General features: G+C 40.1%; 1 protein-coding gene across 1 annotated transcript in view; it reads left to right on the top strand.

Moving 5' to 3' along the window:
• Positions 1-20,561, top strand: part of LOC104479141 (uncharacterized) — a 45,808-nt gene extending 25,247 nt beyond the window's left edge. The window contains exons 9-18 of the mRNA XM_086760729.1: positions 33-144; positions 6,873-6,963; positions 7,282-7,368; positions 9,553-9,705; positions 11,316-11,445; positions 11,578-11,610; positions 13,379-13,482; positions 14,394-14,477; positions 17,998-18,126; positions 19,535-20,561. Of these exons, the coding sequence (XP_086616855.1) occupies positions 33-144; positions 6,873-6,963; positions 7,282-7,368; positions 9,553-9,705; positions 11,316-11,445; positions 11,578-11,610; positions 13,379-13,482; positions 14,394-14,477; positions 17,998-18,102 (899 nt within the window). The 3' untranslated portion in view covers positions 18,103-18,126; positions 19,535-20,561. The remainder of the gene's footprint in view (positions 1-32; positions 145-6,872; positions 6,964-7,281; positions 7,369-9,552; positions 9,706-11,315; positions 11,446-11,577; positions 11,611-13,378; positions 13,483-14,393; positions 14,478-17,997; positions 18,127-19,534) is intronic.
• Positions 20,562-23,445: the final 2,884 nt, after the last annotated feature.

Here is a 23,445-nt window from a genome sequence, read left to right as displayed (position 1 = left end):
TTCCAAGTAATCTAAGGATAATTTTCCTCCAGATATTTTTCTTAAAAGCTTCCGTATAAAACCAAGTGAGCTGAAAGAAAAACTATACATTATACATGAAGAGAGCGGTGGACTTACAGATGAGCAGATTGCAGCACTAAGAAGGTAATTTTTGGGCGTTCAATTATTTGTTTATAATATAGGCTACCTTTTGGGCAAGGCATAATCTTCCACAAATAATGTGAAATTTGGGAAAGATGCTACTGAGGCATAGAATCTATTCTGGCTGTGAATAGAATATTAGGGTTGCACACAGAAATCTTAGTCCTTGCAACTGAGATTTTAGAGTACACCCGCAAAATGTCACTTTTCCCATGTTGTGTAGGAAAGGGGATTGCAAGAAATAACAGCAAATCTTACATGGTTTTGTGAACTAGTTACAAGGAGCAGAGTTAGTAAAATAATAAATTGTGGCAGTGAGCAGGTGTAACTTGATGAGAAAACTTTACAACATCTCTTACTACAGCCTTACCATCTATTGTGGGATCAGAAAGGAAAGATTTAAAATTGATTTGGAGAGGAGGAAGGCAGACAAGTGTTAAAGGAGCTTCATGAGATGATGGGATGTTAAGAATATCAGTATTTCTGAGTGGCAGAGATTTGTGGGTTTAAAGCAGAATCCAAATTTCTCTATCTTTGAAGTTGAATTACTATATTGAGAAAAATAGATTTCAGGAGTGTAAGCAAGCTACTGCCCATTGTACTCGAAGAGCAGGTTAGGGATCATCTAAGGAACCTGAAGGTGCACAAGTCCATGGGTCCTGATGAGATCCATCCACGGGTCCTGAGGGAACTGGCGGATGAAGTTGCCAAGCCACTGGCTATCGTATTTGAGAAGTCGTGGCAGTCTGGTGAGGTCCCTGATGACTGGAAGAGAGGGAACATAACCCCAATTTTTAAAAAGGGGAATAAGGAAGACCCAAGTAACTACAGGCCGGTCAGCCTCACCTCTGTGCCTGGCAAGGTCATGGAGCAGATTCTCCTGGAAACCACGCTAAGGCACATGGAGAGCAAGGAGGTGGTTGGTGTCAGCCAACATGGCTTCACCAAGGGCAGATCACGCCTGACCAATTTGGTGGCCTTCTATGATGGGGTGACGGCATCGGTGGACAAGGGACGAGCAACTGACATCATCTACCTGGACTTGTGCAAAGCTTTTGACACTGTCCCGCATGACATCCTTCTCTCTAAACTAGAGAGACATGGGTTTGATGGACGGACCACTCGGTGGATAAGGAGTTGGCTGGATGGCCGCACTCAGAGAGTGGTGGTCAATGGCTCAATGTCCATGTGGAGACTGGTCACGAGTGGCGTCCCTCAGGGGTCCGTGCTGGGCCCGGCCCTGTTCAACATCTTTGTCGGCAACATGGACAGTGGGATAGAGTGCACCCTCAGCAAGTTCGCCGACGACACCAAGTTGTGTGGTGCCGTCGACACACTGGAAGGGAGGGATGCCATCCAGAGGGACCTTGACAGGCTGGAGAGGTGGGCCCATGCCAACCTCATGAAGTTCAACCAGGCCAAGTGCAAGGTCCTGCACCTGGGTGTCATGGCAATTCCAGGCACAAATACAGGCTGGGCGGGGAATGGATTGAGAGCAGCCCTGAGGAGAAGGACTTGGGAGAGCTGGTGGATGAGAAGCTCAACATGAGCTGGCAATGCGCCCTTGCAGCCAAGAAGGCCAACCGCATCCTGGGCCGCATCAAGAGAAGCGTGGCCAGCAGGTCGAGGGAGGTGATTCTCCCCCTCTACTCTGCCCTGGTGAGACCCCACCTGGAGTACTGTGTCCAGTTCTGGAGGCCCCAGCACAAGAAGGACATGGACCAGCTGGAGAAGGTCCAGAGGAGGGCCACGAAGATGATAAAAGGGCTGGAGCACCTCTCTTATGAGGACAGGCTGAGAGAGTTGGGGCTGTTCAGCCTGGAGAAGAGGAGGCTCCGGGGAGACCTGATAGCGGTCTTCCAGTACCTCAAGGGGGCCTACAAGAAAGATGGGGAAAGGCTGTTTAGTAGGGCCTGTTGCGATAGGACGAGGGGTAATGGTTTTAAAATAGAGGGGGGTAGATTTAGATTAGAAATTAGGAAAAAATTTTTTACGATGCGAGTTATAGAACACTGGAACAGGTTGCCCAGAAAGGTTGTGGAGGCCCCATCTCTGGAAACGTTCAAGGCCAGGCTGGATGAGGCTCTGAGCAACCTGATCTAGTCAGGGATGTCCCTGCTCCTTGCAGGGGGGTTGGACTAGATGACCTTTGAAGGTCCCTTCCAACCCTAACCATTCTATGATTCTATGATTCTATTGGCATGTGAAATTTGTAGGAACTGGATTGTATCTCTGAATAGTTTAAGACTGTCGTAGTTCAGCCCCGATCGGGACCAGACTATGCAGTCTCTCTCTCACTCCCCCCACCCTCCGAGAGAATAGGGGGAGATGATATAAGAAAAACAGCTCAAGGTTTGAGATAAGGACGGGGAGAAATCCTTAAAGTTACCGTCACGGGCAAAACAGACTCGACTTGGGGAAAACTATTCATTTATTTCTAAAATTAGCAGGAGAATGAGACAGGGAACAAGATAACCTCCCCCCACCCCTCCCTCTTCCCGAGCTTAACATTATCTCTACTACCTTCCCCTCCCGAGCGGCACGGGGGGGGAAAAGGGAATGGGGGTCGCGGTCAGTTCATCACGCGTTGTTTTACGCCGCTGTATCATCGTCGGGGGAAGAACTCCTCGCATTCCTCCTCTGCTCCAGCGTGGGGTCCCTCCCACGGGCCACAGTCCTTCGAGAAACTGCTCCGGCGTGGGTCATCTCTTCCACGGGGTGCAGTCCCTCTAGAACAGCTGTCCCAGTGGGCCCTCCACGGGCCACAGCCGCCTTCAGGCCTCCATCTGCTCCGGCGTGGGGTCCTCCACGGGCTGCAGGTGGATCTCTGCCCCTCCGTGGACCTCCATGGGCTGCAGGGGGACAACCCGCTCCACCATGGTCTTCACCATGAGTTGCAGAGGAATCTTGGCCAGGAGCCATATTACTCCTCCCCCTCCTTCTTCACTGACCTTGGTGTCTGCAGCCGTTCCTCACAACAGGCTGGCAGATGCCTCTCAGGATCTTTTTTACATCTTATTCACTTCTCATCTCCTCTCCACTTCTTGCAGCCGGGCCGGGCCGAGTTGGGCCCAGTCGGCTGCCCGGTGGGAGGCCAGAGGGTGAGGCCTGCAAGGCCCATGAGGCTCGCGCCTCCCCCTCTCTGCCCCCCGCTCAGCTGCTTCACATCTTCTCCTCCTCTTTTTCCTGTTTTCCCCTACTTAAATACGTTATTGCAGAGGCGTTATCACGGGACATTCTGCTACCAATTGGCTCGGCCTTGGCCAGCAGCAGGTCCGCCCTAGGCCCGGCCGAGTCCACTGAACAAAGGGGAGCGACTTCTAGCAGTTTCCTACAGAAGCTACCACCTTAGGCCCCCCCTCACTAACAAAACCAGAACAAAGACATAGAAAGAAAGGAAAGAAGTGGGATCCTAGAGTAGTAGCCATTATACATCCCAATCCATGTGTGATACTTGGGCCATTTTGTTAAATATCTTCATACGAAAACTTGATGTGAAACTTTCTTGCTTCAAAATGAGAAAAAAAAAATCTGAGTGTTTTGCTAAAGTGAGCTAGGAAAAAGATGAGCCTGGCAAAGAAAGTGAGGAAGTAAATAACTGATGTTTCTACTTCTTGTGGAATTAGTTTAATTTTGACCTTTAAATCCTTATCCTAATCAGTACATCAACAGTAATGTTAAAGTCTGCAGAATTATGTCTCTACTTAGAAAGTGAACAGGAAGATCAGATGTGTAACACGTACATGAATTAATGCCGTTCTCTGAGATGGCTTGTACAGAGCTTGCCTGAAGTATGAAGGGACATGGACAAGACACTGAGTATTTAAATGTTTTAGATATACTTTCTTTTATATATATACATATATAAGAAAGTGCAGTACTGCAGTTTCTAATTGCAGTGATGAAATTGGTCAGAAGATAACTGCAGTGAAATGTCTTGGACACCGAGAGTGCTCTCCTGGTAGACGTGTGGCTGGAGAACCAAACGGCTGGAGCTGCAAAGTAAGGAAATGCCTCCAGTCCCGCAGCATGGCCGAGTGCTGGGGGTCCAACCAGCCCCGTTTACGACAGCAGCCTCTGCTCGCACCTGGGTTTGAAGAAAAACACTGAACATGCTCTGCTGTTCGAGCCCTAATACAGCACTGCAGATCCAGTCCAGGATCTCCGTGCTGTTGAAATCAGTGTAATGCCCCTGAGATCACTGATTTACAGCATCTGGGCTCTTTGCCATCAGACAACAATAATAATAATAATAATAATGATGGCAATGATGCTTGAAAGATTTTATCTTTTTCTTGAAGATTTCAGAGTCTTCCTTTGATAGCAATAATACTGAGGAAATTTTTCTGGCAATGGAACGTGTAAGCTATATTGGATGCTGCATTGCTATATGCTATATAGGATCAACGATTCTGTTCCTGAGATTCTCATTTATTGCCAAAATCTGGGAATGCAGGTACAAATTGTAGTGAAAGCAAGATAATTTTTTTTCCACTCCAACGATTATTTAAAGTGTTACTGAAATAGATGAGATGCATTTCAGAACTGAGGGTTGGATTTCCAAGGCAGTTCAGTGCCTTACGGCTCCCATTCAGACATCGCATCGAAGGAGCAGACGCTTATCTTGAAACCCAGAAGTCTGTCTTGTACAAGGCACTGTAGTGGACTTGGTACAATAGAAGTATCGGGACACTTAGCACTTTTGAAGACCTTTCCACTTGATTTAGGTGGTGTGGAAAATTTTACCATTGAAACCTGTGGCCTTCAGTTAATTGAGAACCTGTGATCATGACAGGAGTTTAAACAGGAGAGTCAGGCACTGGAAAATTCCTTTCTGTGCAAATTATACCTGTCATACTGTCTAAGCCTGAGCAGGAAGACTAAATTCTACTATTGTAGAATGAAAAATATTTAAAGCTAAAACCAAGATCATAGTCTCCAGATTGTGACCAGAGAGCAAAATGTTCTGCTTGTGTATCCAATGAAGGTTTGTGGAGGTGGTGGAATATTATTAGAAACTTGAGAACTTATTTCCAGAGTTCTGTGAATGATTCTTTATTCTGACGTCTTAAAATCAGTAGCAAAGCACTGTTTGTCTCTATAAACGTAATTTTTCAGAACAGTGGGAGATTTTTTCATTGCACAAATTCCATTAGAGTTGCATTCATGTAAAAAGATATTTATGGAATGCATTCACATATTCTTGTGCTTCCTTTTCCACAGCTTCCATTGTTAATGCTTTAAGCTTTAAACTTTCTAGATAATCTGCTAGTTTCATTTAATATACATAATACATTAAAACAATTTGATGGAATATCAGACTTCCGATTAAATGAAGATATGTGCTGTCAGCTTTAAAAAAAAATTATTTGAATTTGCTTTGAAAGTCAAACTATTTTTCATTATAAATAAAAACCCCTTTCATTTGCCAATAGATAACTGTTATTTTAAAATATGAATTCATTTTTTTTCTTGATGATGAAGGGTGATGAATGGAAAATTTCATAATCAGCTTTAATATAGAATTAATAATTCAAAACTCAGCAATTATTTAATTGAAATGTCATATTAAATTATTGACAACAGTAAAAAAAAAAATCTGTTTGTCCTGTATTTAACATACTAAAATCTTTGATTTATTTTTCCATCTTTGAATCAATTCCCTTACTTTTAATGAAAATGTATATCTATCCCCATGAATGTTTAATCACACATGCTACAAATTTAGTAGATTGTTGGCAGAGAAAGAAGAGAAGATAGGAGACCTCAATATTTATTTAAGATTCTTAACACTCCTCATATGTTAGCTATAACATCGATTTCATTTTTCTTAAGATATCCTATGAATTCCCATAGTGTATCAGTCAGGCAGGAAGATCCCCAAAGGAGGAGAACTGTGGTGGTGTGTTTATTTTTTCAGATGGAGGCATATTTAAAAATGTCAGTTTTCTAAAAATCTGCAGCTCTGGAGTGCTGTGGGAGAATATTCTGTTGCCTTATGCAGAGGGAAGAAAGTCGTGGGTCTGTGTTAGACGCTATCGTAACAAATACGAGAAATGGATGTTGGGTGCAATGCAGCACTTAGACAGAAATGCCATTGCCCACTCTTGTTTAATGGACAATTTAAAAAGTTTTAGAGGTACAGTCGGTTGGACCATGGGACCACTGGTTAATCACACCGCAGCACGAGCCTGCTCTGTTTTTGTGCTAGTTTTTCAAAGAAGTTATTGCTGCAGAGAAGCTGAGCCAGCATGGCCACAACTGCTCAAAAAGTGTATATTGTTTGTAGGTGCTTTGTAAAATTTGTCAGATATATTCATCCAAGCAATGAAAACAAAGCACGTATGTTTCAAGCACAGAATTAATGAACCTCTTTGGAAATTATGGCCTTAACTCCTCTGTCGCATGGTTTTACCTTTTCCAAAATAGCCCATGCCCATTGTAAATGGTCTGTAGACCTGCAGGTGAACACTACTGGCTGATATTTTCAAGCCTTATGTATATATAAGCATTTCCAGATACCCCGATATATCTGCAGATCATTTTTGCTTTCTGTTGCACAGGTGGCTTGAATGTCTATAAAGTTCCAATAGTTAAAGAATCAATATGCGATACGTAAACCACATTAAACAGTAAGAAATTCCGATGCATGGATGGAATGATTGTTTTATGTTACAACAACACAGAATGAAGAGGAAGAAGACATCTAATTTTCATTTCCTGTTTTACAGATACATGCCAACACCAAAAGACGCAGAAAGGTACCTGTCATTCAAGGGGTCTCCTTCAGAGCTGCATGTGGTTGATCAGTTTATGTTAGAGGTAAGAAGGCACAGCATTAAAAGACACCATATGCTATTTCTCACACACTCTTTTAGGTAAAACTACTGTTGTTTGAAACTTAAATTTACAATCTAGCCAGAATCAATATAAGAGGATTTATCTGATGAAGAGTTGAGTCAGGTAGATGTTATGAAGAGAACTGCATGGATCTCTCTGCTTCTCCAAGTCACATGCCCTCCCTTTCCTCCAGAGTGGGAGCTGATTTATTCTGAGTTAGATTTCCACAGTCTTTAATGTAAAATTATATGCATTTAACTATTTTTTTTAACTGTTCCTTTTATGTTCAATTCTATGCAGATGTGTAAAATCCCCCACTTAGGCCAGAGATTGGATCTCCTGCTTGCCATACGTGAGCTCCCTGTGAGCATGAGAGATCTGGAACCTGTAAGTAACAGAACTCCTTCACAGCATGTTTATAATCAAAATCTGCCAGTCGGGGTAGAGGGCTAAGTGGCCTCAATGCAGATGTCAAAGTTGTGTAGTTGGGGAAGTTTTGTTTTGTTTTTATCCTTTTTTAAATTTTTTTTTTCCTATAGCAAAACATCTCTTAGTCCATAATGTGAGCAATTCATAGTCTAATAATCCAGGCAGCCTAGTGTATAAAAAAACCCCAAACATTTCATGGCAGTGTTGAAAAGTAACAAGCAAAAGCTTAAAACAGTTTTTAAAAAAATCTCTATAGGTCATGGCTTTGATAGCCAACGAATTGTAAGTGACATGAAACTGTTTGAGATGGGCTACATCTGAAATACAGTGTCACTATCGGCTGGTGCATTTGCAATACTTTTGGGAATGCAATTAAATTTATTGTGTTTTGTTAATGATAGTATTCCACAGTACTGGTTCAAAACGAAACACACAGGAAAAAAATTGAGACAAATGAGGACTATGATGTGTGTGTATATACATGTATGTGCATTTAATACCATCCTTATCCCACTACGGTTCAAGAAGCAGTTGCTAATGTGTCTGGCAGTGGAACAGACATCCACAAAGGATGGAGAAAAGAACAGGAAAAACTTTTCAAATTTTTATTTGAAGTTGTTAATCTTTTCTCTTTCTTTGGTCAATGATAAGACAGAAGTGAATTTCACCATTAAAATCCAGTTCCTTTTGTGGGAAAGTTCATGCCCCACAAGCTGAAAGAATCAATCTAAAGTCACAGATACTTAGAGCAAGTTCATTCGACCAGCATCTCATAGACATTTACTATTTTCAGACGACTGAAGGAGGCTATTCACCCTAAGGATTACAGCATCAGATTGAAATGTTGCAAACCAGAGTTCAAGTCCCTCTCTGCCTTTTTCAACATGACCTAGGGGTGGGAGGGATGTAAATGAACTGTTCCAGTTTCATGGACTGGTCTTCCTATTTCAAACCACTGTCTTACCTGCCAGAGTTTGTATATGCTTTGATTCAAAACAAAGTATTTGAACACAATCTGTTTCTATGAAAATGTTTCAAAGGTTTCACTCTCATTTTACAAGGGAATGAAAACAAAATTTGAAAGTTCTGCAAGTCCAAGTTGTTATCCTTTGTCTAGCTGTAATTAAAACCATAGTAACAGTGAACAAAACTCAGGAGAGGAACAGATGGAAAATGCTGGGGGGATGCACAGATTTCTGACCCTGCCTGATACAATGCCTCACCTTTGCTGTCCTCCACTGAAACCAAATATTTGAATATTTGGAAGCTATTATATATGCTGTGTGCTTTGAAGGACACTTAATATTAATTGAAGAGCTGATTAGTTGTCTAAGTGTTTTCTTATTTATGCACGCTAACACGTGTTTGTAAATCATAGATTATACACCTAAAATTCTATGGAACAATCTGAATATTGGTTTTCAGCACCCTCTGGGCTGTGATGTGCTATAAGTGTTTTAGCAATGGCTTTCAGCTCTCCCGCATGTTTCATCCTTTCCTTGTTTTTAAATTTGTGTGTTGGTGACTGATGAAGAGAGGTGTGGTGCTAAAAAAAATATACGTTTCCTAATTTAAAACAAAACCACCTCTTGTGTCTATAGCCCTCGAAGGGAGGTGGTTTCCTTAGGAAAATAGAAATTGATACTGAGTTTGATTATAGGAAATTATTTCTTGTGGGGAAACCATGCTAAGAATTTTGATCAGATAACAGTCTTCAGCTGGTATACACAGAAGGGAGGAGGTGAAAGATGGAAAACTTATACCACGCTTCAGGCTATCTGCTTCCCCTGATGCCTGACATTTGGTGCAATCTGGTGCATTCAAACCACTTTTTCTTCAGAAGCGTTTTTAAGAGATGAGGTTGAAGTCATTTTGGCAGGGCTGGTTTGGCAGCCGGAAAGGATGTGGCCTTCATCCGCGGCAGGGTAACGGTGCCAACACCAGCTTTATCTTGGTGGGAGACTTTTCACTGGTGCTTCCCCTGGGCTGTTCCCCAGGGAAGCTGAAAAGGGAGGTATCCATCACCCAAAGTGTGACTCGCTTCAGGTGGGCACGATGAGGCTTTAGACCAAGGGAAGGTATAGGCACTATTGATTTACTCACATTTTCAACTTGAACTGAAGGAAGATTTGTGTCTTTCAGCTAGTAAATCAGAAAATCCAAGCGAGTAAGCAGCTGCAATCCAGCCAGAAATTTGTTGCTGTCTTGGAGTACATTTTAGCCATTGGGAACCATTTAAACGAAAAGGCTGGAAAAGAGAAGGCTAAAGGATTTCAATTGTCATCTTTGACTAAAGTGAGTAAATATTTTTCTTGTCATTAAAATTATCATATTATAAGCTATGTCAGCCATTAATATTAACTCAGTTTTGCCCTGAATGTGGGGAAAAGGCAATCATTTTTAATGAGTAGCTAACATTTTAACATCTGCTCTTGGTTACACTAGAAACAAAATCCTCTTTAGCAATGTATTCTCTAATGTCTGTTATAACAAGATGCATTTCCCCATTTCAGACAGCAGCGCTGGCTGGATGGGGGCATTGTGGTGTTGAACGCACTGTGTTTCTAATGAGGTAGAACATCAAAATGCTGACTGCCTTGATATTGAGATTCCCTGGCTTGAAGAGGCATCTGAGCCGCAGGCCTCTGGTTAGATGCAAGTTTAGATAAATTGTATTTTGCAGTTTTGTGCAGAGCGCTGTTGTATGGGTCCTCTTCATTTCACTGTGGTCAGAGGCTCTAACTACAGCATTTCTTCCATGGTAATTGCACTTTTACGGCACTGGAGTAATTTCTTAGTTGCAAAGGTCTTTTGCAACAAGTGGTACAATGCCATTTTAAGGTAAAGTTTCAAAAGCAGAATGTAAAGAAATTAATGAATTCAAAGGGAGTGAAATTTGCCTGCAACAGTTTTAATGCCCCCATCATTACGGGGGTTGGACTAGATGACCTTTAAAGGTGCCTTCCAACCCAAACCATTCTATGATCATTGCTCTGCTGGATGACTGAACAGGGGATGAAGGTGGCAGTTGTGATCTTTACTCTTTCCCTGTAGAGAACTGCTCTACAAGAAGCATCATCTTGCTCTTAGCTCTTTAACGATCTCTTCACTGACCGACCACTTGCATGATATCAGACTGAGCTTTCCTCTCTTATTTAGAATTTACCAGATGCTGCTGCTGAGCACAGGGTTTCTTCCCCCTCCTGCACCCAACAAGGGAGAGCATCATACTCTTATCCTAAAAAGCAAGAAAGAGATACAGATTTCCTAAGCTGCCTTGTACCTTTAACACTATTGTAAGATATACCTGATCTGTAAATAGAAGAAAGAAGAATTTTTATTTTGTTTTTGTAAAGTATCTTTCCCATCTGGAGACTTTAGTATATGAGTGAGTGATTTATAACTCTAGTGACGATTCCGAGACACAACTTGAGTTTTCTTTATATATAATGGCTGTAATACTGCATCTATCATAATTAAAAATGCCTACAAAATAATTTTCTGCCACAGAGCATCTTCCCAGATTCAATTACAGAACTTTACTATCTCCGTGAATACAGCACACTGCTTTTAAGTGGAAAGGAATAAGGACTGTGTTTGGAGGTCCAAAATGAGTTGCAATTAATTAGGATACCTTAAGTTAAAAAAAGACCCCTGTGAGTAAGAAGACACAAAAGAACAAGGAAGGTCAACGGATATGAAACTGTAAAGCTGATCTTGATCAAGAATGTCTGTGAAATGGCAGATTGGAAAGAAGTTGTTTAATTTAATTATGTTTTCTATTCTTGTCAAATTTACCTGGGAGCTATCAACATCCCTGCTGTTTCTTTTTCTTTTTCTTTTCCTCTTTTTTTTTTAAAGTATAATAGCTCAGTCTGTCAATTATTGCTCTACTCTATTTGCAGTTATCCCTGTTGCGGGGTAAGGAGAGGACATTCACCTTGCTTCATGCCCTTGTGGAACAGATCTTCTTACATGAGCCTGATTTGGCTAAATTTTCTGAGGAGCTGACAGAATTTGAAGCTGTTCCTGATGGTAAGAGGAGGGAGGGGAAAAAAAATATCTACAAATAAAACATGAAGTCCTTCAACTTTTGTGGAAAGTCCCATCCTCACAATATGAATGATGCTTATTAGCATTTTTTTCCCCCTCTCTCTTCCTTTCCAGCTTCCATGAAGGGCCTCAGCGCTGAAGTTGATGGTATGTAAATGTGGTTTCTAAATTCAGAGAAAGATTTTCATATGTTGTGCAGTCATTTGGAACAGGTTTTCATTGCACTTTTGTAGTTTGTAAAGTCAAGTAAAGGTTCAAAACATTGAGGTAAAGTGTTGCTATGGTGATACTTAACCTGCCACATTACTGTGAAGAATTTTTAAAAAAGAAATATTAAAGTGTGTCCAGGTGGTTTAGAAATAGAAAAAATATACTGCCCGTGGTAAATAAAGTTTATCATAGACTACAAATGTTTGGTGATACAAGTGCTCTGTCAAAGTTACAGCTGCAGCGGAGTCTCTGAAAGCAGGCAATGCAGCAGGAGAGAACTTCCTACAGTTCAGTCCTAAAGTTCAATAATTTCTTTGAACCAAACTAGTGTCCTTCTCTAGAAAGGGGTTCAGCACTAGTGAAGTCAACATGAGGGAACAGAATAAAGTTCAAATGTAAGACAGACTTTGAGAGACATTTGCAACTTACCATTGAACAGTATCACAAGGTGACCAGTGAAGACAACAGAATTCAGACTGCACTCTTTGAGAGCTGATAGAGAAGATGTATGAGTGGATGGAAGTGACTTGTATTGTGTTGAAAGTTTATAAAAAATTTGTTTTGAAAATGTGACATGAATGTTGACTTTAACTACAGACCAATACATCTTATTTCAGCCTTTGATAATGTACCTGAATGACAGTCACTCTCAGCTTGTGGTTTGAAAAACCCTTGTGCCTATTCTGCTGGGCTTTGGGAGTCAGCCAGGCATGTAGCTTGAGGCTACCAAAGTGTATTTTTACTCCGTTCCAAGAAATTCCAGTCAACTTTTTAGGAGATGCACGTAACTAATAACAACACTACTTACCTTCAATCACTTGTGTTCTTCAGGGACAATGCTGTTAGCAATTTAAAATCAATAAATATTTTAAAGACAGTTTTGGAAAGTCATGAGTAAAGTGGTACAACAGACATGGTAATAGAAACTGTTGGCTCTATCAAAGGAAAGACAAATTATGGGAATTGGAGGAGATTGACTGGCCTCTTCCCTCTGTGGATTCCTGATGGACCTGGTGTAGATCACTCTTATCTTCTGACTCCCATCCTCCAGGATAGAGAGGGAAAGAGATAGACCAAATTCCACTGAACCAGCCTTTCTCACCATGTAGTTCATGGCACAGCCTGGGGCTCATCTGCTGCAAGTATTGCATGAGCACAAGGTGGGGAAGATGCTAGACTACAGCCTGGCTCAGTGCAGGACCGAGTCCCTGCAGTCAAGGCTATATCCTCTTCTCTCCCCGTTTCACACCATGAGAGGTCCCATGGTAGCAGTCTGATGTAGTGCTTGGTGCCAACTGACAAGATTTTCTTAATTGTTACATAGAGTAGAATTTTTTTTTCTTTTATCTTTAAAGGAACCCTGAACTTTCTGCAGAAAAGCATAGGTTTGAAGAATGTTGTTTTCATAGCTGATCCCAATGCTCAGAGCTAGGAAAGGTCAAATTTATGGCTGCTGCATAACTATACTATCGACCTCTTCATTATTCTGCAGTTGCTTGTGAAGTGATCACATATTACTGTTTTCCATACGACCCATGCCTCTTTTACGATTCCTATTTCAAACCGGAAAGTTAATATTCCTAGGTGAACATATTATAGATATGTATTCTCTTAAATTTTCCATGTCTCCTAAATGAGACATTTGCAGTCCTTTGGACACAACTGCCTGCTAGTGAAATTTATCATTTCCTTCCTCTTTTGTTAGTTTTAAAAAAAGAATTGGAAAACGTTATTCAGTGCAGACGGCTTATTAAACCCAAGTCAATCAAGGCAACGCCTCAGGAGTCACAGTTCTGCAAGGAGCTAAAGGTAACATGATCAAAACTGTACTGGGGGCTGGAGGTAAAAGATGAGTAAGCTGCTTGGTTTGTGCTGAGTCCTGCCCTCACAAGGGAGTCAGGAGCCTTTGAGGGAAAGTGGCCTTTTATTCCCCTCTGATAGCGTTATACCATAAACTGCAGCACGGGAAGGGCTTTTCAGAGTTTCTCCATCTGCTTTTGCTTCACAGGCAAATGGGCTGCAGTGGATGAGGAAGAATTAGTTCCACTCTTGCCCATGATAAGCACTATGGAATAATAGCAATTTTAGAGCATATAGGATTTTGTAATAACCTCCTCTGCCCTCAGACCAAAGGGAAAATGGATATCTTTGTGCTGTGTTTCACTCTGGGTGGTGTTGGCATCTGCTAAACACTGTTTTAGGTTTTCTTCTCCCTTGGAAGAGCTCAACGCTATGCTTGTTCAATACATATTAAGCTGTCTTGTATATGTATTTACATATATATAAATGTATACATTACAAAGGGACTGTGATAAAGAGATTTTGTTTCAAAAGTTAAGTTTCTAAGGTCTTGTTTCTGACTCCTTAAAAACTAGAAACTGGGAGTGTTTACTTCACAGTCAAAAAGGCTAGACTATGCCACATGTGGGTGGAAATTAGGACCTCATGTTGTTTATCTAGTTCTGTCAATTTTAATAGATTTAGGAAGTGTCATTGGATGATACAGTAAGAAATTCTCTAACATAGATTTTTTTTTTTGTCTTTGATGTCTTAATACTTGCAAGGAAATGTATGTGCTTGATGTATGCTTATCTTTTGTGAAATGTGAAATTTTTGTGACATGAAAATTTTGACTTGAGTTATCTAGTTTTCACTGCTGTTTAATTTCTGCTTTAATATTATGCTTCTATACCAAATTAAGAAGTTTTATTTTATTATAGGATTTAATTCAGAAATATGAAGGGGATCTATCCCAGCTGTCAAAAAGATGTGATGAAATGAAAAAGCTTTATGGCAACATACTGGTAGGTATCATATTAAAATGTAATGAAAATAAATCTACGTTTCTTTTTTAAAAGAAAGGGAAGAAAGAAGTGCAAGCAGTTCCTGTATTTCCACATGCTTTATAGTTGTATTGTCCACAGAAACTTAAAAAAAAATCACATCTAATAGCGGTGGAATATTTTGAATTAAAATCTGGCTTTTATACCCCTTGAGGACTTACAGCCCACTTTTTAGAGGGTCTATGGCCCAAGTATCAGAAAGAGAAAGATGTTCACCAACTTTATAAATTCAATGAGTTTAACTGTTGAATGTTTTCAAGATGTTACAGAAATCCTATTATGGAAAACATTGATTTAGCTACTGTTATTCAAGTGAGAGAGAGACAGGGATAGAGATGTTAGTAGTAGCACAGATCTAAAAATGGGCAGAGCAGAAAGGAAGCTCTATGGGCAGAAGATTTCTGATAAAGAAACTGTCTGTTCTTGTTTGTTCCCATTAATTCACCCACACTTGCACTGGAGAAGGACCTAATTTTCTCAATCATTTTTTCTTCTGAAGAGAAGCAACCCATCTATGTACAATACACTAGAAAATGTTTTTTGGGTTAGAGGGCCACACCGGGAGGAATGATAAAAGCTCCATGTTGCAATTTTTAACAACATAGCATGTAGATTCCTCGTTTAGTAGGAATGTTCTTAGAGTGTGATTGAAATTCAGGAGATCTCTGCTATGTTATCATCCTCCAGTAGAACAGTCACACTAGGAGGTTTTAAGGAAAGGGACAGCTTCACTGAAATGCAATGTGAATTTCTTTCTGAAACTGGAATAACTTCCTGGTTCTGGGATTAGGACGCAGCTTTAAGTGGCGGTGGTTTGTTGATTTTTTTTTTGTTGTTGTTTTTGTTTGTTTGTTTTTGGGTTTGGTTCCCCCCCCCCCCCTTCTGTATGAGGGGGAGGGATTAGACACAGAGAATTTTTATGACAGGCAAAAGTTACACAGAAGATGCAGCCAGGAAGACCTTTGGGAACAGACAGTGAAGATTAGTGAGATGTTTGACCAAGGAAATTTAATTAGTAATGCTTTACTAAAAGTAATACTGTAAGAATGTGCAAGGGCTTCTTTGTGTCTCTTACATCCTTTCACAAATGGGAAAAATGCGTCAAGGTAGGGTAACAAGCCAAATTTGTATGGCAGCACATAGATGAAGAACTCTGTCCCAGGCCTTCAAAAAAGGTTGAAGGAATGGGACAAAGCAAGAAGAAAAAAGGTGGAAAATAATGTAAATGAGAGAATGAACGATTGAGTTACATGAACGGAAATGGTTGAAAAGTATTCACCAAATTTAAAAGTGGGGAAATTTGTGCTGTAAAACCTTTGGGGGGACACTTCTTGCATGGGGTATGGAAGAATTTGATCTGTTTTACCTAAAAGTCATCTTCAGAAAGAGTTAGCGTCATGCAGCTGGTCCTGCTTGCAGAGCTGTCCCCTGTCCAGTGACAGTGCTGGATGTGCCCTCCTGCACGCGTGTACGCCGTCATTCCTTCTGCACAGACGTTGTTTCTCTCCAGCCGTGTACTTTTAGCCAGGAGGCATTACACATATGATGCTGTGCTACAGATATCTGTGTGAGGCTCTTTGCTTTCCTTTCTTGTATTGGAAACTCTGATCTAAGACTTTTATTTGCATCTGAAGAGAATTTCATTTTCCGTGTAGCTGGAAGTTTCCTCAAGTTTTAACCCAGCTGCTTTTTGCCCCCCCGCCCCTTCTCCGTTATTCTCTAAAGTTAGGCATTTGATATATTTCTCTCACTTAGAATGGATTTTTTTTTTTCTTCTGAATAATGTTATTGCTAGGCAGAACTTTTTGCATATTTATAAAGCAGCAAAAATGTAAAGCAAATATAAAATAGGATGGGTGATCAAAGACCAGGCTATCATCTCAACAGCACTAGGAAGGAATAGTCCAGCTTACGTGGGGGAATATCTGATCTGGAAATGTGTTGTAGGTAGCCATGGAAATAATGTTGCACATAAACCAAAAATCCACGGACCTAACTTTTATGATTTTTATATTCTGCTTATAAAATCCATAATGACCTTGGCATGTGACACTTCTATGGAATGAACAATAAATTGGGGATAACTGCCTGTGGTATGGCTGTGGGCTATCAGCTTCTCACAGATGGTCATTAGCTCCAGGAAATACCTCTCTCATTACTGTTTAACTGATGGTACACTGTGGGTGAGTGGCAAGGCGTGCCAAAGATCAAGGGCTTGGAGCACCCAGGAGGTGCAATTAGGAACACAACAGGCAAAACTATTAATCAGGTGTCACTGGTTAACGTTAAAGTTTTTGTGACTGGATTACATGTGAGTGGTTTCTTTTACTGTGTTTCTGATTTCCAGGCAGAGGATTTACTCCTAAAAACATGTTAGATGATGTCCAGGTGAACATGTTTAGACAATGACAGATACCAGTCCAAACCATTCCCTAGATTTCGGTTGCAGTCTGAAATACTGAAATGCAACCACATTGCAGCTCACCCTTGGGAGTGCTGCGTCCCCCAATTAGAGTACCTCTCAGTTACAGCCAAGAAATTGTAGCAACACAAGATGCCTTTTAAACTTTTCGATGAAGCCTCTGGAGCATGTTCTCTAGATTTGTTCTGCTCAATTAGAAAGCCATTGCAGGCAGAGCTACGTTCTTTAACTCATTGACCTTATTAAGGAAGAATCTTTGAAAATGATGATAAACCTTTTGAATTAAACCTTAGCAACAGATTAATATAAAAAAAATCCTTTCCTGTCCTAGAACTGGAGAACCTGTGTGGAAGTGATTTTAGCGAATGCAGGAATCTCTCTCCTAGTACTGAACTTCTAGTACGACTGCCTTTCACCTCTCATTTTATAGCAGAGTAGACATGGTGCCAGTATTGTTCATGTTCTTTTTCAAGAACTTTCCATCTGTTCACCTTTTTCAGGTGAAGGAAAGAAAAGAACAGGGAAAGGTGGCTCTTTGATAAATTATTTTTTGTCTCAAAAATGGCTGCTTCCCTATAAATATTTTCGTTTGTTTGCAAAGCAAAATGACAGAAAATGAAAGGTTTTTGGTTTGAACAGGCTGCTACCATGCCCACCGTAGGATATAAACCATTGCTCTAATGCACGCATTTTCTTTTATGAACGGGTTCATCTAACAAACTGCAGAGCCAGGAAGCTGCATGATTTACTGATTTTTCTCCTCTTCAGCTGGCGATCTATAGTCCAGCAGAGAGACTGGGTTATACAGGAACTCAGCTTACTGGAGTAATTAGTTCAATGACAACTCCTGGGGTCACTTTTACTTGGGATGTTTTGGATTTTAGCTTGCTGGAAATTTTAGCCAGCTCTAAGTTTTCAAATTATTATATACTACTATTATTATTATTATTGAAAGTATTTAACTTTTCTTTTGCTCTTTTAATTTCATTAAGAGCCTGGACATGGTTTAGATTACTTGGATATACTAATGTTAAATATTCTTCTCTTTCAAATTTACAGGTCAAATTTGGAGAGCCACAAGACCTAGACTCTCAGGAACTATTTGGATGGATATCTTCCTTCATTAGTGAGTTTAGGAAGGCTTGTGCTGAAGTCATGCCATAAGGACAACACAAATCTTATAAAGAGGTGAGGGAAAGAAAAGTCCAGGAAATAACGTTTAATTGGTTTTAAAGTTTCTCTGCTGATAAGCACATAGACAGTATATAGTCTGTACAGCAGTTTACCTTGATTTTAAGAGATATTCAATTTGTAAGTGATGTTTGACCTGTAGGATCACAGAGAGGCTCATAAGGGATCTGTCACTTTTTTTCTGATGTGTGTGCTTTTGTACCTTGAGGTGCCTGTGTATTTAGAAAGGAGACACTTTTGACATTTTATAATTTCTCTTTTTAATATTTTTCCTTTGATACCCAATCCTCTGACTGGGCTTTAACTATTAATTTCAAGGAATAACTTTCTGTATGGCAATCTAATTTTTAATTATTTTTGCTGTAGTTTTCTAAATAATACTTCACAAGTTTCATAATGAAATGGGTAGCTGTTACCCACAGAGAATATTTAGCAAAAATTAATGTTTGTCTTCCTGCTATTAAAGCATTGCATCCTTACTATGTAATGGAGAAAGTGTCTAGCTGGGTGGGTTTTTTTTTTTTCCCCAAAGCAGTACAATAAAATAGTGCTTTTTATGGCTAATGTAATGTATTCAGGTAAAATACTATAGAAGTCCATCAATATGTGAGATTTGCATTGGCAGGAAGACAAAAATATGAGAGAAGCAAAATAAAAACGTGTCATGAGGCATCTAAGTAATGGATACTGGAGCTAATTTTCCATGGTTTTCAAAAGAGAAAATACTTCTGTTGCATTAGTTGGTTTTTACATATTTTTAATTAGAATAATTATCTGGAGCTCAAATATATGAGGAAAAAAAGGAGGCCTATAAATGCAAAGACAAAATGGATGTGTTCAACATTGAAAGCAGAAAGTAGTTCTAAAAGGTCATTCGTAAAATTTGGCATTCTCTGTACCAGTTTTGCAAACAGCGTTGTTTGAGAAAAAGTGTTTTACCTGACTTCTTTTAGGTCTGACTGCCCAGGTCTCCCAGAGTTTGGGCTTTGATAGAAATGCTGAGCACTCTCCCTGACTTCAGTGCTAAAAGGAGTGAAGGCTACCCATCTGAAAGGCTTAGATGCACTTACATCTAAAAATTACATTATCACAACCCTCTCTCAGCTGGCACATAAAACTTCTCTATATCCAGCATTTAATTTGATGTTGTAGATGTTACCACTGCTGAACATGTAGGTATTTAGAGAAAAGTCCTGCAAAGAGCCCAGATACCCATCCAGGTGCTGCAGTACCTGGATTTTTAGTGCTGGTCATGTCAGACAGTAAAGGAAGTGGAATCCTTCCCTGATTGATTCAAATCCTTACAAACCTCCTCTTAAAAGGAGTTCTCTGGCCAAAAGCTGTACTAAGCAGGCAGCATCTCATTCGTGGCCAGCGAGCGGTAACTCCAGGGAAATGTCTTCAGCAGGAGCATCAGGTGCTAAGCAAGTGTGCTGGTCAACAAAGAAGCAACCGCTCTTCCAGCTTTGTGAGAAGTGAACCCGGCACCAGCTGTGAATGCCAGTGGGCCTCACCGCTTAACATCTCTGCCTTAAATCCACCCCTCCTCTTAGAGGAGGTCTAAAAAGATCTTTGAGGAACTAAAGCTCTGCATTGTAGCAACGCAAAAGTACCCAGTGGGTCACCTCAGCTTTTTGCTGCCAGTGTTGCTGCCATCCGTTAGCTCTTGCATGTCCCCGTTAATGAAGCATCATTTTGGCTTCTCAACAGTCTTGGCAGGACTATGCTTCCAGATAAGAACACGCAGTCACATTTCTCAGAGGCAAAAGGAATAAAATAAAAAACAAATAGCAAAATTAGTACCCCTGATACTTATTTTACAGAAAATTAATTACAGAAGCAAATAAAGGGATTTAATTTTAAGGAAAACATATTGGCTATATTTGCCTTCAGTCAGCATCAGAGCAATGACATCTGGCTGACACTGAAGTCAGCGGCATCTGCCTATGTATCAGGGGCTACAGCTTACATCGCTCATTTCTGGTTGAAAGAGGAAAATTAAATTCCTGTTAAATTTCTTGCATCTCTGTACCAGAATGCCCTATACAGTGCATGTACATGCACTGTAAACAACACTTGCAGTTTTTGATGTCTCTCATTACTGCTCCAAAATCGGAACTATCTTCATTTATATGTGAATCATGTAAGATAATCCTGAATACAAGTGCCATTTCCATGGTATCAAGATCCCTGCATCCCTCAACAGCATTCGTGATGGTCATAAGTTTCATGTTTTTCTACCATTATCTTAGCTCAGGAGTCCTGGGAGGTGTCTTTTAACTAAATAGTTTTTTTTCTCTTTTTTTTTTCCCCATGACTCACTTTTTTTCCCCCAGTCTTTTTTTTCTCTATTATTATATCTAACAGCTTATACTTGTTTTATAGCTCAGTTGGCATGGCCTTGTCCAATTAAAAATATATCCTACACAGCAGTCGATATCTGTGTCTTTGTGTGAATATCCTGGAGCATTAATTAAAAAAATTAATGTCCAAATACCTCCTTGGCAAGAAGTTCTAGCCCCTTCAGAGAGCACGAAGCTTTCCTAAGGACTGGGAACTTGCTGAGGAGACATGTTTCAATTTTCTCAAATAAGGTATTTCTTCAGTGCCTGTGAGTTTGAGACCTCCTGGTTTGTATGTAAAAATAAATAAATAGACCTTGTTCCCTACCTCATTCTTTTTTTTCCCCAAGTGTTGTTTTGCATAAGACTGTTTTTTTTCAAGTCTCTTAGAGTCAACTGTATAACTAAGTTTTGGTGGTATAAAGAATAATAATAGTTGGTACACTTCAAAATTTGTGTGGGATTATATAGAGAAACTCTAAGTCTCTGTGTGGATAATGTCTGTGGAATCCTTCTTTAGCAACTGACAGTTTTATCCTGCAAACCTGCAGTCATAAAAGTCAAAGAGTTGAGTAAGCCGTCTGATTGTGGAAACCAGTACAACTGGGAGCACTCTAACAGGTAGAGACCTGCAAGAACTGTATTATTTTTACATCTGGGTTATTTGTTTCCCTGCAAAAACCACCAAGCTGACATTTGACATATTATGAAATATGAAAGCTTAATGATGACAGTATATTAGTAGTTCTTCTCAGTAAAATTAGTCTCAATATTCAGTTGTGTGAAGTAAGGCTGCGGGTCAAACGCTGTACTCTTCTCTTTCATGACAGCTGTGTGAAAACTGCTTGCTCCAGAAGGAAACAGAGCTCCCTCTTGAAAGTTTGTTTCCTTAAAATGCACACTACTGGTTGTATGTGCAGTACTTCAGCAATAATAGCAAAGAGAATTTCTGGGTCTCATAGTAAACATTAGTTGTCTCCAGCAAAAATGTGACTGAGAGAAGCCTCCTGCTCCAGGATTGGAGCTCTCTGTAGAAATCTCTGACTTTGCCTGCCTGCCCAGTGTCTCTGTGTATTCAAATCTGCCCCGAGAAATGCTCTAAGAATGGAGCTCACGGCATGGATCACGGAATTGACTCAAGCTCCCAGGGGGTCCAGTGTTACCTGTCTACCAGCACTCACAAGGGTTTTACAAGAATTCACAGCTTGCAAGACAAATATCTTCCCCCCGGAGGCAGAAATTTCCTAGAGTTGCCTCAAACCAAAAATGTAAAGAGCTGGTATTATCCAACACAAATTCAGTGGAAAAAAATTAACTTCCATAAATGGCCAATTATATCCTAGGACAGTGGCTGAACTTTGCTTTCCCATTTTCCCTTTTGAACTGGCAGAAGACCAGACAGCAGGCAGGGTACGCGTGCTAATTTGTATAAATGAATGGTAAAGCAAAAATAAAAATTGTGGTCTCTTGGGAGGTGCTCTATGCATAAAAGCTTTGGGGTCGCTTATGTATGCTGGTCTTCTAGTTTGAATTAATGCTTTTCAAATACAAACACCAATTGTAGGAGGAGAAAAAAATTGCGTTAGATGAAGTGAATAAAAACACAGGGTCTCTAAAAGGGAACCTGTTGGGCACTCACTGTACACAACTGAAGCCTGAAAGTATTCTTAGAAAATACTCACTCCTGTGGTTAAGAAGTTGTTGCTAATGATGACTCAGAAGAATCACAAACAAACTTCAAGCAGCTTGCTTTAAAAAAGAATATGTAAAAAAATTCAAACTGAGCGGCTGCTTTGACGGAGCACTGAGGTGCTCTGACTCAAACAGGGACTCAAAAAGCTCTTGGTGAGGTCCTTCCCTGCATCGCTCGCAGAAGTTTTGCTGTGGATATTCATAGAGCCAACATTTCATTCCCTGATTTGAAAGACATTTTCAGACTGGTAAAATGCTCGTCTATTAAGTTTTCTCACCAAACTACATGCAAATGTCTGTTTTTTCACTGTTGCTGCTCGCTACCCAAGTAGAATGTACAGAAAGTTGAACCGTCTGCTTTATTCCCAGAGTACCAAAGAAAGGGAGAGCTTTTAAGGAAAACTCTAACTCAGACTCATGCATGTATGAATACTTTGTGCAAATAAGATTTTATTTAGCACTAACGTCGTGTATTTCATGTCACAGTGTATTACTGCAGCTGGCGTGCTAGGTCTAAGAAGCAGGCTGTGCTTCCTTGGGTATACACTGAAATGATTGCAGGGATTGCTAAATGTGCTTAAGCCTTACACTTGCTGCTTGTTTATCCAGGGATGAATTTTGCTCATTAGGAATATTTTAGTCAAGGACAGTCAGCAGTAATTAAACAACAGAAAACTACAAAGTAGGTAAATATTGCTTTAAGCTCATTTTACAAATAAGGCATTTGAAACAAAAGGTTTCAGATGCAGATTTTAAGTCTCTGGATGCAATTTAAAAATGCTGCAATGCTTTTTGAAACATAAATAACTGACACGCTTCTGCTTGCACAAGGATAAATAACTGGTGATGTATGCTACGGTGACATTGTTTGCTCATGAGCATTGCACTAAAAAAAGAGAATAACCCTAAAGGTTATTGTCCGTAAAGATCAAGAACTGATGAGCTTGTTTATGCCAAAACTCTTCTTGCAGCTCCTGGAAATTTTCCTGAACAAGCTCTATAGGACTTGGCCCAAAATGATGCAATTATAAATAGCAATTTGCTTGACTCAATTTCAAAACAGGAACTTTTCTTAGTCAGTAAATAATTCCCAGATAATATCCCAAGTTGCTGTCATTAATACTTCAATGGAAATTTATTATTTGAAATCCTGCCATTTAAAACAATCTGATGCCTCACTTTGTTGTCAGGAATTAAGCCGATTAGGAAAATTAAAACAACCAAAATCCTTTTGATTATGGATTTACTGAACTTGCCCTGCAAAAGGACAAGCCGGCTGTCA

The sequence above is a fragment of the Chlamydotis macqueenii genome, chromosome 16 (genome assembly GCF_036417535.1).
Source record: "Chlamydotis macqueenii isolate bChlMac1 chromosome 16, bChlMac1.mat, whole genome shotgun sequence".
NCBI lineage: Eukaryota > Metazoa > Chordata > Aves > Otidiformes > Otididae > Chlamydotis > Chlamydotis macqueenii.
This window is presented reverse-complemented; position numbering and strand designations above follow the sequence as displayed.